Consider the following 17,762-nt stretch of genomic DNA (forward strand, 5'->3'; position numbering starts at 1 on the left):
TGTAGTAGAGCATTATCAAGATCTGAACTCCTTGTAGTGATACCACCACAAAGATCAACGTGACAAAGAACAAAATCGTAATGATCCTATAATCGAAGATGAAGAATTAGGGGAGAATAGTCCTAACGATGTTGAAGATGATCCCCAAGATACACCTGAAGATGATCATTAAGACAAGATGGTGGTGCTTTCTCTCTCATGATTTGTTAAATCTAATTTTTTTTGTTTGTGATTTAGATTTGTGGGTTGTTTAAATTTTGTTTGGTAATGGGTAATGGCAGTGGTATTTGTGGTGGTTGAATTTATTGGTTCTGACTTTACACACTTATTTTATCTTTTTTAGTCAATATTGACAAGGTTAACTTCTGATTTTACCCTTTTTTTTAGTTGAAACCTCAATGTTTAAACACCACTTTTTAGCATCATCCAAGTCTGAAGCCAGCATGAAGCTACTAAAGAAATGGCAATATAACAGCTAAAGTTCAATTTATATATATAATTTTTATTTTCCTTTGGTAGTGGTGTTGGTGGTTACAGTGGTGATGGGTAGTGGTAGTTTCAGTAGTGGGTGGTACCAGTGGGTGATATTATAAGAAGATAAAAAATAAATAAATAATTAAATTAATATTTCTTTAGTTTATAACAAATTTTTATTTTTAATTATATATTTTTGAAATTTTTTAAATATTAAATAATTTTAAATTTTAATTTTTTTTAAGTTAAATTAATTTTTCAAATTTTTAATAAAGTTTCTAAATAATTAAATGGCTGGACTAATATAAATTTGCCACGTGCAAATGAGTGTATATGTGGAAAATTCAACATGGCAATTAACAATTAAAATTGGATAACAGAACACATGTTTAGAAAGTTTTACAGTAAAAAAATCAGTTTTGGAAAATAATTGCTAGTGTAGTGAAACTTTAGGGGATTTGACCGCAATTTACTCAATAAAAGAATATTGTTTAATAAGTAATTTTAAAAAATATAATATTTTAATAATTACACACAATCCTCAAAGGGTCAGAGATAAGAATATAACTGAAACCCCTCAATTACTTCTTATTACATAATTATTGTGTACATAAAATATGCATTCATCACGAACAAGTATTTTATGTAAAAGTAATATTTTTCTAAATTACTATTTGGTAATAATTTTAAGTGACAGAAAATAATTGAAAATTTTACATAATTGACCAAAATTTAAAAAAATACAACAATACTTCAATACAGATTTTTTTTTACGCTTTGAGCTTTTTTATTTACAAAAATACCTCTTCAATAAAACAATAAATTATTTTTTTAGTTGTTTTATAGTTGTATTATAGTTATTATGAAGTTATTTTTTGTTGTTTTATAGTTTATTTATAATTGATTTATAGTGATCGTGAGATTGATTTCTCGTTGTTTTTTTTTATTATTTTTTTGGTGAACAAAGTGTATTTTTGTATTTTAAAACATTACAAGTATATTTTTATAAATAAACATATTAGGTCATAAAATTATAAATAAACATACAAAAAAAAATATATAATTTTAAAAATTCCTCAAAATAATTTTTAATTTATTATATAATAGTAAACAACAAAGAGGGAGTGTACCCAAAAAAATCCAATTTTTTATTTTAAAACATTCTCTACATACAGGGCCGGCCCTGAAACAAAGTGGGTCATAGGGAAAAAAAAATTTTTTGGGCCCTGATGTTAGAAAAAATATGGTATTTTTCAAAATCGGTAAAAAAAATATATAATTTTAAAAGAAAAAAAAAAATTTTGGCCCCTGGGCTGGGTGGGCCCTAGGCACAGGCCTAGCCCGCCTATGCCCAGGGCCGGACCTGTCTACATAGCACCAAAAAGAAAAAGGATACCAAAAAGTATATATAATTTTTTTCTTCTTTCTTTTTATAGAATCTTTATTATTCATTTCATATTTTGACCAGACAAATATATTATATAACGATAAATTATATTTAAATTAATATATATTATAATTTTTATAAATAGTTAAATAATTTCTCATTTATTATATAATAGTAAATGAGAAAGGGGGACCATATTAAAAAATATTTCAAAAATAATTTTACAGATTCTATATAGAACAATAAAAAATCTTACCCTAAATTGTCAAAAAAGAATTATTATCATTCATTTCATGTTTGCCCTATGTGACAAGTGTTTTATGTAACAGTATTATATTTATGTAATAACCTTTTAGTAACGGGTAATAAATGACTCATTTATTGTATAATAGTAAAAGAGGAAAGGAGACCATGCCAAAAACTTTTCCAATTTTTTTTTTTTCAGATTCTATATAGAACCAAAAAAATCCTACCCTAAAGTTTTAAAAAGGAATTGTTATTATATATTATATATTTGACCAATATGACAAGTGTTTTATAACGTTAAATTTTTTTCTTCAAAATGAAGAAATTGATTAGGATACACGTATTTCGTACACTCAAAATAGTCATGCTTATCTTACTGATTATTCTCACTATATAAGTATTTTATTGTTATTATCGAAGCTTTATTCATTGGTCTCTCCTAAGTATGGATCCTCACTCATTACCAGTTTTCAATGAAAAACAAATAAGGAGAGATCAAGAAAACGATGATGGTGATGATACAACTGGTGGTGTCCATCATGTTGATCGATTCTCACATATGCCTGAACACATCGTCCACCACATCATGACCATCCTTCCCATCAAGGATGCAACCCACACTAGTGTCCTTTCCAAACACTTTTTGTTCATTTGGCGTTCTTTTCCCACCCTCAATTTTGATTACCGAGTATTCTCCACCTACACTAACAACGCCACTCAGCTCAGGTTTATGGATAGAATCACCACTTCTATAGAGAATTACCACCTAGATGGCGATTTAGAAAGCCTCAGGATTCGATTTCCTTTAAGCAAATTATTCAATGGCGGCAACAATAACATCAATTTCTTTCTTAGTGATTTACTAAGTTATGCTTTGATGAATTCTGTCAAAAAATTGATTGTCGATTGCACAATTGATTATATGAAGTTTTTTCGACCCAAAAAACGACAGACACCACCTCTTTTACCAGTTGAAGTTTTATGGGCGAGATCAATCAAAACAATGAATTTGTGCGGTCTTACTTTGGTCAGCGATGAAGATGATTTGATCATTATAAATTGTTCTTCATTGGAGGATTTGACTTTCGAGTGGTGCACTACCACATCTAAGGCTGCTAGAGTGGTAGTCTCATGTCCTAAACTCAGAACCGTAAAGTTCAAAGATTGTAAAGATTTTTACATTATTCAGGTGATTGAAGATAAGCTCGAATCATTTTCGTTCGAATTAAGCCTTGAACGAATTCAGTACAACTGTCAGTTCGATCTCCATTGCTGTAAGTACTCTCTCAAAACCCTAAGCCTGAGAAACATACAAGTTAGTGACGAGTGGTTTGCGAGCCAGGTTTCAGAGTTAGAGTCTCTCGAGTGTTTGAAACTCGTAAATTGCAAAACACTACAAACTATCATATCTACATCTAACAATAATATAGAGCGCATTGAGTTGATTAATTGTGAGACAATAGCATATATCAAAGTTTTCTCTCCAAAACTCGAATATTTTCACTATCATTCTTCCAAAGAGTTTAGCACCATGTTATTACAGCTTTATCTTTACCAATGTGATCGTTTAAGAGATGTGAGACTAGAGGGTGCAAACATAACAAACAAATGGATCAAAGACCATTTTAATCCATTGTGGGGTTTTAGGGTTTTAGAGAACTTATGCTTGAAGAGATGCAATCTTCTACAGAAAGTTGAGATTCATTGTAGTAGAATTAGCAAACAACATTTGAAATTTGTGGAGCTGATTGATTGTGAGAATGTGTCTTATGTGGAGATTGATGCCCCAAATCTAGTGTGGTTCAATTATGGTGGACCTTTGCCATCTACAGTTGTGGTACCATCCATTAATCTTGATGCTCAAATTTCTGTTCATGGTGATTATAATAATACTCTTGACTATTACCAAAATATGAGGAACTTTCTAAGCTATTTTGGTCATTGCAAAACTTTGACTCTCGTTTGTTCTCATGAAGAGGTATATATATTCATTCTTTACTATCATTTTATTCATCTATAGAAATTTACCCTATGTATGTGATTTTGTGATAACATTCATAATAATTTACAGGATTTTATTTTTCCTAAGGAAGCAAGAGAAGGTTTACTTTCTCCCTTGTGTGACCTTAAGCATCTTAAAATAAAGTTCTTGAAGGAAACTAAATTGGCCAACATTATGCAATTGATCAAGTATTTGTTTTGGCTTGCTCCTTCCCTAGACACTATATTTATCGCCACTAATAAAGTAAAATCACCAACATTTGTATTGAAGGTATGTACACAAATTTCGCCAATTATTTACTTACATTTTTTCTATATATTTAATTTTAAGTTATTTAAAAATTTTGTCCTAAATTATATTATCATTAGCAAATCATGTTTTCTAAATTATTTTGTCTATTTAAAATTCTTTATAGGACTTTGATAAGTTTTATCCTAAGTTTCTAACAAAATACTAAAGTGTTGCTGATGTGATTTATATTTTTTATTCAAAAAAAAAGATTATTCTTTATTTATTAGACTAGATATGATTAAGAACATATTTGATAGTTCAAAATCACTTGAGATAGTTTGACCGCAACTAAGAATGTTCTTCAATAGTACACCAAATGCGCGCAATTTATTTATGCTCACATAAAAATGTTGTTTAGCTCTTAATAAATTGTGTATATGATTGCAATTAGTTAATGAAAGTTTAAATTGAATAATTAATGTGTAGCTATATCACTCTAATGAAATGGAAGAAGAAGAAGGTGGAATAACACAAGAGTGTTGTGTTGAATATCCTGTGAAATGTTGGCAACATAATTTGGCAAGAGTTGAAGTTACAGATAATTTTGAAGGTTATGAAGAAAGGGCAAAGTTGCTGCAAATTTATTTTTCCAAAATTTCTAATGTTACAATAACCACAAGCTCTCCTCCAATCATAGGTATTTTTTTAAAAAAATATTTTAAAGCTAATTATTATATGATAATTTATAATGGTTCTTTAGAAAAAAAAAGCATATATTAAATTATTTTTTTCTTTTTCTATCAGATTCAGGGTATTGGAGGATCTCGTCGCTGCCATAGGATCTAATCGAGCCTCTCAAACTCAACGGTTTTGAATGGGAAGATTTGATTTCTGGAGATAATAAGTTTTTTTATGACTGAGAATGTCATTAATTTTCTTTGAGACTTATTAAAATAAATTCTGGATATTTTTTGTGGTAATTTCTAGATTAAAAGTTATTGAGATTGTGGGTTTATTTCTTTAATAATTGGAGTATTTTCTCTTGGATTCCACATTTGGATTTGAATTTTATTCTGCATTGGATAATTTAATTTGATGAAATGAGATTTTATTTATGTTCTTTATAATTTTTCAAATTTTATTTTTTTGAGATTTTTCAGGTGATGATTTTGTTAATCTTAATCAGTAAAATATAAATATCTTGGTAAAGAAATAACAAGTATATTATAAATTAGGAACCTTCTACTATAGGTACACCACTTTTTACATTATTAGTAGAGATACCTTAGTTCAGGCCAACCTGAAATTTAAAAAAAAAAACATTCATTGCGGCATAAGTACTTAAAGTTTTAAGTTTGTAAGCGTCATAAACCTAATGTTTATTTTTAGCGGCATAAGTACCCAATGCTTGTAAAACTGTAATTTTCTTCCAGTTTTGTAGTACAGACCCCGTTTGAATTTATTAAAGGAACATTTGGAAGTAACTGATACTACATATTTCTGTTTAGATCCAATGATCAAGAATCTAGACCTTACATGTGGTCTGTTTAAGAAAATATAGAACTTGTACTGACGAAATTAGAAAAAAATTACAGTTTTACAAACATTGGATACTTATGCCGCTAAAAATAAATATTTAGATTATACCACATATAAACTTAAAACTTTAGGTACTTATGTCGCTATTTACCCTTAACCAAAATTAAAGTATCTCTCAAGTATATACTCTCCCTTTTATTCTATATAGTCGAACCTATATATATCACCGGTCAAGCTTTAATTTTCATATTTTTGCTTCTCAATTTTTCATCACCATGTATTGATAATTTTTCTAAAAGGCACTTTATGAACATTCTTGTTTTTAGTCAAACTTTAATAATGTTGTATTTTATATTAAGGATCTGGAGTCTAAGAATCTAGTCATCTTTAATTATAAGAAGATGAAGAATGAAGAAAAAGAAAAAAAAATTTAATATTTCTTTGAATTTTATAACAAATTTTTATTTTTAATTATATATCTTTAAATTTTTAAATATATTTTTTAATACTAAATAATTTTAAATTTTAAATTAGTTTTTATATTTTTTAGTTTAAATTAATTTTTTAAATTTTTAATAAAGTTTCTAAATATTTAAATGACTTGGACTAATATAAATTTGCAATGTATAAATGAGTTTATACGTGGACAATCTAACATGTCACTTAACAATTAGAATTGGATATAAATGATAAATTGCTAAAATAACACATATTTGGAATGTTTTACAGTCAAAAAATCAATTTTGGGGAATAATTACAAGTGTAGTGAAACTTTAGGGGATTTGGCTATAATTTACTCAATAAAAATAATATTGTTTAATAAGTAATTTTAAAAGGGAAATTTGAATTAATATGCTTACATTACCCAAAAAATTTTCTCCTAAATGCAAAGTTATTAAAATTGGTAATATATGACCATTTTAACAATTTTCCTAAACTACCCCTCTCATTTGAAATCAGCCTCTCTCATCCTCTCTCTTCGTCTCTGTCTGCCGAAACCAAACCCACCCCAAACCCAAAAGTAAAATCGCACAGGGATCCCAATCGCACACAGTCGGCCGATTTCCCACCCCCAACGTTGAGCACACAGTCGGACCAACTCGCAACCCCAACGCTCGCAACCCCGACCCACTCTGACGAACTCCCAACCCCGACCCACTCCGAAAACGTCAAAGGTATGTGTTTTTTTTTTGTTTTTTTAGAAAGAGTTTAGATTGTTTGTGAAATATTATTGTTTAGATTTAAGAATTTTGTTGTGAAAATGGGATTCGGATCCGTGATCGGACTGTGAAAATGGTGAAAATGGGACTGTGTGGCCATTCGGATCTGGGGAAGATGGTTGTCCGATGGTTCCAGGTGGTCCGATGGTCCGATGGTTCATTTGGCTCGGGTCCGATGGTTAGGAGATAGGGACCGATGGGGCTGGTTTTGGGTGATGGGCCGATGCTTGGTGTATGGACCGATGGGTCCGATGGGCACTCTATCGGGCCAATCGGACCCATCGGTCCAAAGTTTTTTTGGCTTTTCGTATTTTAAGGTGGGCCGATGCATAGTGTATGGACCGATGGGTCCGATTGGGGTCCAATCGGACCCATCGGACCCACGTTGTTTTTTTTTCTTCGTTTTTTTAAATATTCAAAGGGCCGATGTTTAGTAATTATTTTGTATGGGTCCAATGGCTACCAATCGGACCTCAAAGTGGGTCCGATTGGTAGCCATCGGACCCGTGGGTTGATTTTTTTTTTTTATTAATTAGTAATTAGTTATTGTTTGATTACCAATTAATAATTTTGTATTTATTATTAATTATTGTTGTAGTATTGATTATTAATTATTTTTTTTTAATTTTTATTGTTTTTTTAATTATTAGTTATGTTGTTTGAGTAATTATTAATTATTGTTTTAGTATTAGTTATTGTTTTATTATTAATTATTGATTATTGTTTTTTTTTATTAATAATTATTTTATATTATTTACTAGGTATTGTTTTATATTAATAATTGTTTTATAGTAACTATTAATTATTTTTTATCATTAATTATTAATAATTGTTTTACAATAATTATTAATAATTGTTATATTAATAATTTGTTTATTAATAATTGTTTTATTAATTATTAATAATTGTTATATTATTAATTTTTTTATTAATAATTGTTTTATATTAATGATTGATAATTATTTTATTAATAATTTTATTATTAAATGATTGATAATTATTTTATTAATAGTTTTATTATTATTAATGATTAATTATTGTTTTGTTATTAATTATGAATTAGTATTTTTTTTCTAGTAATAATTATTTTATATTATTTATTATTTATTGTTTTATTGATTATTTCATATTGATAATTATTTTATATGAATTATTAATTATTGTTTTAGTTATAATTACTAATTATTGTTTTATTATTAATTTTCAATTATTGTTCTATTTTTTTATTGATAATTGTTTTATATTAATTATTTATAATTGTTTTATTAATAACTTTTTTATTATTAATAATTAATTATTGTTTTATTATTAATTATTAATTATTGTTCTATTTTTTTATTAATAATTATTTTATGTTATTTATTAGTTATTGTTTTATTAATTATTTTTTATTAATAATTGTTTTATATTAATTATTTGATATTGTTTTCTTTTTTATTTATTTTTCCCCTAAATTGGTAAAATGAGAGGGGTATTTCAAATTGGTAAATTTTTTTTTTATTATTAAAGAAACAATAATTGTTGTATTTTTGTATTATTAATTATTAATTATCGTTGTTGGTTTTTTTTTTTTTTTTTTTTTCGTGAGACGCACATCTTATAATTCCAGTGTCGGACCATTACACTGGCCGTGTCACATGGCGCGGGGGTAGTTACTACTACCCGAAGATTAAGGCTAAATTTGAAGAATTCAACCTATTGGACAGGGTGAGGGAATCCCCTTTCAAACAGTTTTTCGAGAGAGCGCCCATACAATTTTTTGGAGCATTTTTTCATTAGTTGATGCTTCACAAAATAAAATCTGACAAGCCGGACGAGGTGCATTTCTACGTGGGAAGGAAGAGATGTAGATTTGGGAGGGTGGAGTTCGGCTTGGTCACCGGGTTAAACTTATTGCGCGGCCCTACTGAGGAAGACATCAAACAAAATGGAAGCTTCCGACTTAGGTTGATTCGGGAATATTTCAACGGTAGTGCTTCGATCACCTTCGCCAACTCGCGCGAGTTTTTGAGAGCCGTTTGCACAGAAGCTGATGATGTCTACAAGTTGGGGATGGCCTTGTTTGTTATGGGCGTCCTCACTGGTAAGGAGGAGAAGACTGTCGTTCCTCCTTTTGTGATAAGAATGGTTGATAACCTTCCATTCTTCTACGAGTATCCCTGGGGAAAGATTTCTTACACCAAGCTGATGGAAACTTGTAACAAGGATTACTTGGATGTGAAGAATAAGATGTTGAAAAAGATTGAGAAGGGAGTAACTCAAAAGGAGGCAAAATACTCAGCCTACGGCTATGCTGCAGCGTTGCAGTATTGGGCATACGAGGCCATATTACAGCTGGGCAACGAGTATGCAGTGAGGAGGTCGCATGGCTTTCCGAGAATGGTCAACTGGGAGAGTAAGCCGAACACTACACTCGGGAAGGATGAAGTGACCAGATTATTTGCTAAAAATGTAAGTTTGTTACGCTTTATTTTGAATTCATGTTAATTTCCATATATTATATTAATATATTTGTTATATTTTTCAGTTGACAGTGTACTCCGTGTTATGTCCTCGGCCGAACGAGATTGAGTTTGTGAGTTACATAACCGGGGTCGGCCTACGGTATTTGTTGACTTGGAGGAACTTGTGTTGGGTGAGGATGGGCAACCAACACAGGATGCTTTGCGAAGCCAGGCCGAAAAGCTTGCCTCCACATTGGAAGAACGAGCGGAGGCAGCCCGAATATTTAAAGACTCTACACCACCTCCACCGTCTCCTCCACGTGCACCGCCTGCAGTTCCAGATGGGTCTGGTGTTGACCCATCTCCAGCTTCAGTTCCTGATGGGTCTGGTGTTGACCCATCTGCAGCTTCAGTTCCTGATGGGTCTGGTGTTGACCCACTTCCAGCATCACAGGATCCTCCTGTTCCCCCGACAGCTTCTATTCCCAGCACCTCGGAGGCTCGCGATCCAGTATACCCTGCCATTTTGGCAAGGTTGGAGACTGTGGAGAGGGGGCAGGCCGCTCTGCGAAGAGGACAAACAGCGATTATGGATCAGTTGAAGACCATAATGATGCTCCTGCAAGATCCTGGAAGGCCGGCAGCAGATTCACAGCCACAGCCACAGCCACAGCCACAACCGGAAGATGACTTTATTCTCCCAAATGATTACCAACCGGATGATGATGACATGTTCTGTACACCTGAGAAGACGAATATCACCAGCATCGGGGATACTCAGGATTCTGAGGTGCAGGTGTTAGAGACAGCTCCAGAAGTCATGGAGAACCGGAGGAAGAGAAGGCGACCTAGGTGGTTTGCTGAGTACACTGAAATGAAGAAGAAGGCTAGGGCTACTTCGACACTCGTGAATGCGGACCCACTTAGAGTGGTTGATCGGAAGCTGCTCAAGACTTTTCACAATTGGGTACTCGGCCAGATTGGGAACAATTACCCGAGAGAGTGCTTCACCGGTCGATACCATTCGTCTTGGTTCCTCGAACTGCATACTCCGAAATTTTGGCTTGGGAACGATGTAAGTTTTTAAGACTTTTTTACTGCTTTTGCTTTTAAAGACTTTATCTAACTCTTTTTTATTTAACTCTGACATATTTAATTTTCATGTTTTAGCATTTGGATGCGGCATTCCATTTGATGAGGAGGCGGCAACACTTTTATCCCGAGTCCTACCCGAATAGATGTGTCATAATGCCGTGTATTTTCCCAGCAGGAGTTATTGCTCGGTGGGAAGCTGCGGGTGATGACCAGGCTAACTATCAGTGGGACGATAGCATATTAGATTTGATTCGAGGGGATGAAAGTCAATTCTTGGCCAGTTGGAAGAACAAGGAGAGAATATGTATGGCCCTCTACTTCGATGGAGCAAAGCATTGGGTGGCATTAGAGATAGATCTGGATCATTGGTTGTTGAACATATTTGACTCCAGCCTCGGATCGATTTCCCCGAACGAATTGAACCGTCACCTGGCAATGTGGGAAAAATTACTACCAAATTTGCTGCTGCAGGCTGGCCTATTCGAGAGTCATGACATGATCCTCTTGCCTCAACTTACCGCCTCAGAGAGCCAGGTCAGAAATTTCACTTCAAAAGTCATGGATCGGGCCGTTGTTCCACAGACAAAGACAAGGTAACTTAATTACAATTGATTTTTTTGTTATTTAACTTGAATTTAATTTGCATACTTTTATTCATTTACTTTTTATTGTCTCATACAGCGGTAACTGCGGGATGTACGTGATAGAGCACATCGAGCATAGTATGCTGGAGACTACGTTTGATAATGTGCACGATGAGAATATGAAGAAATTTAGAGAGCGGTGGTGTGTAGATTTGTTTTACCAGAATTTAGCATGAACAAATATTTTTTTTATTTGATATTTATTAAGATAACAATGTAACTGGTTTTTTTTTATTGGTATGTTTATGTTTTTTCAAGAGTTCATACAAATTTTACGCCTTTCTTTCGTGCAACAAATTATAATAATTATGTAAACATAAAATATCACAAATTCTAATGTTTAAAATAGTCCAACATTAATTCAATAACAATACATAATAGTCCAACCCATCACGATACAAATAAACTAAAATAACATTTTTAACCTCGGTAGTTGCAAGTGCTTCTGTTGTGCCCCTTGGCACCGCACATGCTACAATTTCGCGATTTGATAATCCTTTCACCGTTACAAGCAGTTCGGTTGTTCTTAATTCTTCCAACCTTTTGCTTCTTGGGTCGCCCTACTGGTTGCTTCTCAACAGGCACTCCAACTGTCATGTTCTTGATGTCATCAGGCAATTCCCAATCATCCTCGTCACCAACTGGCATAATTGTTCCTTCATATGTCCTCCTCCAATATTCAGTTGTGTAATATGGCGAGCATAGTGTGTACGCGATAATACTTCGCCCTGAGATGCAGCACATGCATGAGGACAAGGAAACTTCATGCACTGGAACAAGCCGCAAGTGCAAGTATGTTCCTGCAAGTCCACTACGCCACCGGTCATAACTGTTCCTCCAGGGTGAACCTGCAACGTGTAAGGCCCGCATGAGTCAACGTTCAAATACCGACCTTTTTCAAAATGCAATGTCAAGTCCTCCTCCATTTCTGGTGCTAGGGGTTTCGTCCACTTGTCAGCTTTTTCTTTTCGTGAAGCAAACCACTTCTGGACTTTGGACCTCAGGAATGCTACAGCAGCAGTGATCGGGAAGCCTCTTGCATCCTTAGTTGTGTTGTTGAAGCTCTCAGCCCAGTTGCTCGTCATTACATTGTAACGTACCCCTGGAAAGTACGACCGGACCCATTTTTCAAATCCGATTTCCTCAAGATATTTTGCAACCGCTGGATTCATGGCCCGAATGTTCTCAAATTCTCTGTGAAACTCTGATCATGAATACGTGTACGCACACGTGTAAATGTGATTCGTGAAGACGTCAGTCTTGAACTTGTGGTTAACGTTCATAATAATCAGAGAACACGATATCCAAAGCACGAACAATGCTTTGATGCCTATCCGAAACAAAAGCTAAGTTCTCAACATCACCAATCGTTTCTTTCAATTTTCTCATAAAATAGGTCCAGGAATTGTGGTTTTCACTGTCAACTATAGCAAAAGCTATCGGAAAGATATGACTCCCTGCATCCAAAGCCACTGCACACAACATTTGCCCACCATACCTAGTCTTCAAGAAAGACCCATCAACGCATATAACAGGTCGACAAAACTTAAACCCCCGGATAGAAGGACCCAGAGAGAAGAAACAATACTTGAAGCGACCATCTTCTACCACAAAATCCGTGATGGTACCTGGATTCCGCAACTGTAGCATGTGCAAGTAACTAGGTAATTTCGAGTACGAATCTTCAGGTGTACCCCGAGACAGGTGTATTGCCTTCTCTCTGCACCTCCATGCCTTTTCGTAACTCATTTGGATCCCGTAATCCTTGTGCATACTTTTTCTTATATCAGAGGGCAACTGATCCGAGCCGTCAGTTGCGAACTTATCCTTAATTAGATGGGCAACTATTAAAGGTGATGCTTGACAGTTATCTTTTCCTCGAAGATCAAGGGAACATGTATGTACATTATGAAATGTACTCACCTCAAACATGTTAGAAAGTACGTTCTTCTTCGCTCTTAATCTCCACCCACAATCTGTATCCTTACATGTGACAAATCAAATATCAGTACCGGACTTCCTAACGTAGTAGTCAAACCCTTTCTTCATTGCATACAGGCCAACAACCATCTTTAAATGCTCTTTGTCTCTAAAAAACTTTCCCACATGTAACTCCCCGCCTGGTGTGCCACCCGTAGATATATAATGACTATGATCCTCGATGTCTTCTCTTGTATACATTTTCTCCTTGAATTTACCGTAACTTGTCGAAGAAGAAAATGGATCGCTCCATCCAGTCACATTGGTACCTCGAGCATCAGTAGGACCACTAATATCATTGGTCTCTCTACCATTATTAGGACCTGTACTGTCAGTAGTTCCTCTAGCATGACTGGTTTCGCCTGGACGACTACTACTAGTACCAGGTGTTTGGCAATTTTCTCTACGGGGCATTCTTTTCCGTGTCGGTGGCCTCGGTGGTATTTGGTACGATAGTGGAGTCAAGTTCAAAGGTACAGCGAGCGGGGGCCTCTCGCCTTGGTCGTCTCCTACGCCATCATTGCCCTCAACATAACATTCAGGGTCTGGACCATTAAAAAAACCATCGATGAACGGCATTTGTGCTACAATATCAGCACTCGACATCATATTGTTTAATTCAGGTAATACATCTGCAACCAACACCTCTGGATTTGTTTCTGGAACAAAACTCCCAACCTCGCTACGATTATCCTTAACAAAACTTGGTGTGGGACTAGGATCGATGCAAACATTCTTCTTTAACAAAGTCACAAACAAAGGAGTAAATTCATCTGGCTTCTTCGCAAGTGTAGATAAAATGTACCTTGCACGCTTATCATTTCCAATAACTTCAGGGCAATACTCAAAGCCTTTCTTGTACTTGTAATGTACTTCCAATTTCAAGTCATACTCCACTTTGTCGACATCCAGTTCTTCGTACAAAACATCAACCAAACCTGAGTAGCTTAGGTTTGGATCAATGTCAAATGTCAAATTGTCGCCCCGTTTATAAACCCAATCTCTACCATCAAACTCCCAAACACCATTATACATAACACACGCATTAACAGTTGAACCTGTCACATATATTTTAAAAAACACAGTTATAATTTACAACAAAAATCTCACCGAAAAAAAATCTTAATTAATCATTAATAACAAAACAATAATAATTAATTGATAATAAAATAATAATTCATAATAATTCATAATTCATAATAAAACAATAATTAATAATTCATAATAAAAAAAATTTAATAATTAAAAAATAATTATTAATTGATAATAAAATATAATTAATAATTATTACTCAAACCATAAAAAATAAACAATAATTCATAATTTATAGTTAATAAAATAACTAAAAAAAAATAATTCTTAAAACATTAACTAAAATAATAATTAATAACTAATAATAATTAATAAAAAAATAACTAATAACACAAATAATAAATCAATATAAAATAAATTAATAATAATAAATAAAAAATAATAATAGATACAAAAAAAAAAAATCCTGTAGGGTTCGATTGGTCCGATTGGTCCGACCATCGGACCCCACAAGGATCAGACCATATATTAAAAAATTTAAAAAAAAATTCAAAAATTCAAAAAAAAAATTGGGTCCGATGGGTCCGATGGTTCGACCATCGGACCCATATGGGGACCATCGGACCCGTGTTCCAAAAAATAAAAAAAAATAAACAAAAATTAAGAAAAAAACATCGGACCCGAGGAGGGTCCAGCCATCGGACCCAGTGATGGACCATCGGACCCATCGGGTCTTCACCCCTGTCAACAGATTTTTTCCCACATCGGGCCACCCATCGGGCCAACATCGGGCCAGCATCGGACCCGACAAAAAAAAATGTAGAAAAACAGCAAAATCCCAGTTTTGACATGCAGCAAAAATTATAACAGAAAAAATAGCAAAATAACAGCAACAATCCACAGATCAATCATCAAACACAACATTCTTAATTAAATACGACGACAACAAACAAAATTTAGAAAAAAAAAAAATTAATTACTTACCCATTGATGGAGCTTGTATGTGTTCTTGCTTCTAATGTGGTGGATTAGTGTGGTAGCTTGTAGTGTGGAAGGTTGTAGCTTTTAGTGATGAGTGAAGAGAAGAAAATTTTTTTTGGTGGTTGTGGAAGCTTTCGGGTGGGGATTTTGTTTGTTGAATTGATGAGAAAAAAGTTGGAGTGGGTAGATGTAGGTGGGGAGGGTATTATGGGAAAAATACAAAAAGTGTCATATATAATTAATTATGTATAGTATTAGTTTAGGGAAATAATTTATGGGTTATTTAAGCATGGAAATTCAAATTTCCCTTTTAAAAAAAAACATAATATTTTAATAATTATACTCAATCCGCATCGGGACTGAGGAAGAATATAGCTAAAACCCTCAATTATTTTTTATTACATAGTTATTATACACATAAAATATGTACTCATCATCACTAACAAGTGTTTTATGTAGTAGTAAATTTTTTCTAAATTACTTTATGATAATAATTTTAAGTGACTCGAAAATAATTGGAAAATTTATATAATTGATCGAAAAAATTTAAAAAAAAATACAAAAATATTTCAACACGGAATTTTTTTTTTTTTGTATTTTTACGCTTTGAGCTTTTTTATTTACAAAAATATCTCTTTAGTAAAACAATAAACTATTTTTTGGTTGTTTTATAATTGTTATGAGATCATTTTTTGTTATTTTATAGGTTATTTATGTTGGAATTTATTTTACCAGGATCTTAGATCTACTCACAAGTATGTTGTTTAAACACCCTAAATATGAACTTTCTAAAACGATAAATTAAACACATATAAAGTTAAGAAAACCTTACATTGATGCAGCGGAATTAATGTCTCCTTCCGCTCAGATCTCTAACCCTTGTATCCTTTCTGTAGCAGAGTATAATCAAGATCTGAGCCCAAATGTCCTTCTTCTTCAAGTTTGATCCTTCACAGTCTTCCAATCTATGATTGAGTTACTGCTTGCTGTGTGTGGGCACTTACTCTTTCACTAGGGTTCGAAATTGATGAAGGGAAAAGAGAAGAGAGGGTTTCGGCCAGGTATAGAAAGTGGGGAAGGCTCAGTTTTTCTGAAGAGAGAAATTTCTGTCAGAAAACTAATGAAAGCCTATGTTAAGATGTATGTTTGACTGAGCCACCACTTTCTATTTATAGGCAACTACTAGGTTTAGGTTAGGAATTATTTGGCTTTAAAATAATAAAAAAATCAATTTGAAACTCCACAATAAGTGGCCGGCCAAGGTGTGTTAGTGGGCCCCACTTGATTTTGCAGTTTTATCAAATCTTATTTCTATTTTCTCAAAAACGCCAATTTTCCAATTCTAACCTTTTAAATGCCAAAACTAATTATTTAATAACTAAAATAGATTATTAAATAATATTGTCATTTAATTTAATTATTAATTAGACATATAAAGTCTATTAATAAATAAATAAACCTAGAAACTCTTTTCTTTACAATTTCACCCCTGCTTAGTGAAAATTCATAAAATTAGACATAGTCTAACTTTAGAATTATAATTGACTAATCACGAATCAATTAATGAGTCTTACAAGCAGAATGTTCTCAACTAGAATGGGGACCATGGATCTATATGCTGAGCTTCCAATAAGTGAACCAAATTTACCAAGTAAATTCCTACTTATTAATTCTTCGTTGAATCCACTCTTAGAACTTAGAATTGCACTCTCAGACTTATATAGAGCATATTGTATGTTCCACGATATCAATATGCTATCTCATTTAACCATTGTTATAATCTTATTGTGATTTAAAGATCCTCTATATAGATGATCTACATCGAGATGAGATTTCTTTACCGTTCTCACCCCTCAATGTATTTTGCCCCTTAAAACACTTAGCTACCTGTAAATGGTGTTTAGTGATCTAATGATTAGTCAGTTAAACAAGAGCTCATCCATTTACTTCTATTTGCTAAGCTCGAAGGGAATCATGACTTGACTTCTATACAGCAGTAGAAGCTATAGATTCCATATTTATGTTCAGCACTCCCACTCAATCATACTATCATGTTCCCAAAATATACGTATCACCCTGACCTAAAAGTAGGCTTAACTAATAAATCAAAGAACATGAATAGCACTCCTGAGTTGAGCCTAAGCATATCAGGATTTAGATTCTTTTAATCTTAAGATCAACTACTGATATTGACTTGGAAAGATATGTATAACGGTAAGTTTGTAATATCTTAGTTGCAATATCGGTCCAGTCCAATGTATACTACATACATTCGAAACTAGTATACTTTACTAATGTCCTGGAAAGAACATAACAGTTACTCCAAGTGCAAGTACACATCATCGCTGATTATCACATTAGTGTAAATCCAATAACACTGATGAAACAGGGACCAAGTCTTTTGATTCATATGATCACAATCACATTCCACTGTGTTGACGATACTGTAATTGTGAATAAACATATGATCTGAATTTAACTGATTTT

The 17,762-nt window shown here is 33.0% G+C and overlaps 4 protein-coding genes across 4 annotated transcripts; 3 read left to right on the plus strand and 1 right to left on the minus strand.

The window, feature by feature from the left end:
* The first annotated feature begins 2,552 nt into the window (after positions 1-2,552).
* LOC133034571 (uncharacterized) lies at positions 2,553-5,526 on the plus strand. Its single transcript, XM_061109678.1, has 4 exons — positions 2,553-4,085; positions 4,179-4,379; positions 4,827-5,037; positions 5,145-5,526. Exons 1-4 carry the CDS (start codon positions 2,553-2,555, stop codon positions 5,177-5,179), a joined length of 1,980 nt encoding a protein of 659 aa, XP_060965661.1. The 3' UTR covers positions 5,180-5,526.
* Positions 5,527-9,124: 3,598 nt separating this feature from the next.
* LOC133035154 (uncharacterized) lies at positions 9,125-10,227 on the plus strand. Its single transcript, XM_061110965.1, has 2 exons — positions 9,125-9,550; positions 9,627-10,227. The coding sequence occupies exons 1-2, from the start codon at positions 9,152-9,154 to the stop codon at positions 10,143-10,145; spliced, it is 918 nt and encodes a 305-aa protein (XP_060966948.1). The 5' UTR covers positions 9,125-9,151; the 3' UTR covers positions 10,146-10,227.
* LOC133034572 (uncharacterized) lies at positions 10,154-11,458 on the plus strand. The gene is made up of 3 exons (XM_061109679.1): positions 10,154-10,618; positions 10,714-11,231; positions 11,320-11,458. The coding sequence occupies exons 1-3, from the start codon at positions 10,154-10,156 to the stop codon at positions 11,456-11,458; spliced, it is 1,122 nt and encodes a 373-aa protein (XP_060965662.1).
* Positions 11,459-11,702: 244 nt separating this feature from the next.
* LOC115720176 (uncharacterized) lies at positions 11,703-13,214 on the minus strand. Its single transcript, XM_030649333.2, has 2 exons — positions 12,701-13,214; positions 11,703-12,130 (listed from the first exon to the last, which is right to left on the minus strand). The coding sequence occupies exons 1-2, from the start codon at positions 13,212-13,214 to the stop codon at positions 11,703-11,705; spliced, it is 942 nt and encodes a 313-aa protein (XP_030505193.2).
* Positions 13,215-17,762: the final 4,548 nt, after the last annotated feature.

The sequence above is a fragment of the Cannabis sativa genome, chromosome 2 (assembly GCF_029168945.1).
Source record: "Cannabis sativa cultivar Pink pepper isolate KNU-18-1 chromosome 2, ASM2916894v1, whole genome shotgun sequence".
Taxonomy (NCBI): Eukaryota; Viridiplantae; Streptophyta; class Magnoliopsida; order Rosales; family Cannabaceae; genus Cannabis; species Cannabis sativa.

Coding starts and splice junctions, on each gene's coding strand:
- LOC133034571 (XM_061109678.1), top strand. CDS start 2,553: ATGGATCCTCACTCATTACCAGTTTTCAATGAAAAACAAATAAGGAGA. Junction 4,086..4,178: donor TCGTTTGTTCTCATGAAGAG/GTATATATATTC, acceptor AATAATTTACAG/GATTTTATTTTTCCTAAGGA. Junction 4,380..4,826: donor CACCAACATTTGTATTGAAG/GTATGTACACAA, acceptor ATTAATGTGTAG/CTATATCACTCTAATGAAAT.
- LOC133035154 (XM_061110965.1), top strand. CDS start 9,152: ATGGCCTTGTTTGTTATGGGCGTCCTCACTGGTAAGGAGGAGAAGACT. Junction 9,551..9,626: donor CCAGATTATTTGCTAAAAAT/GTAAGTTTGTTA, acceptor TATATTTTTCAG/TTGACAGTGTACTCCGTGTT.
- LOC133034572 (XM_061109679.1), top strand. CDS start 10,154: ATGATGCTCCTGCAAGATCCTGGAAGGCCGGCAGCAGATTCACAGCCA. Junction 10,619..10,713: donor AATTTTGGCTTGGGAACGAT/GTAAGTTTTTAA, acceptor TTCATGTTTTAG/CATTTGGATGCGGCATTCCA. Junction 11,232..11,319: donor GTTCCACAGACAAAGACAAG/GTAACTTAATTA, acceptor TGTCTCATACAG/CGGTAACTGCGGGATGTACG.
- LOC115720176 (XM_030649333.2), bottom strand. CDS start 13,214: ATGTTTGAGGTGAGTACATTTCATAATGTACATACATGTTCCCTTGAT. Junction 12,131..12,700: donor AGCTTTTGCTATAGTTGACA/GTGAAAACCACA, acceptor TACACGTTGCAG/GTTCACCCTGGAGGAACAGT.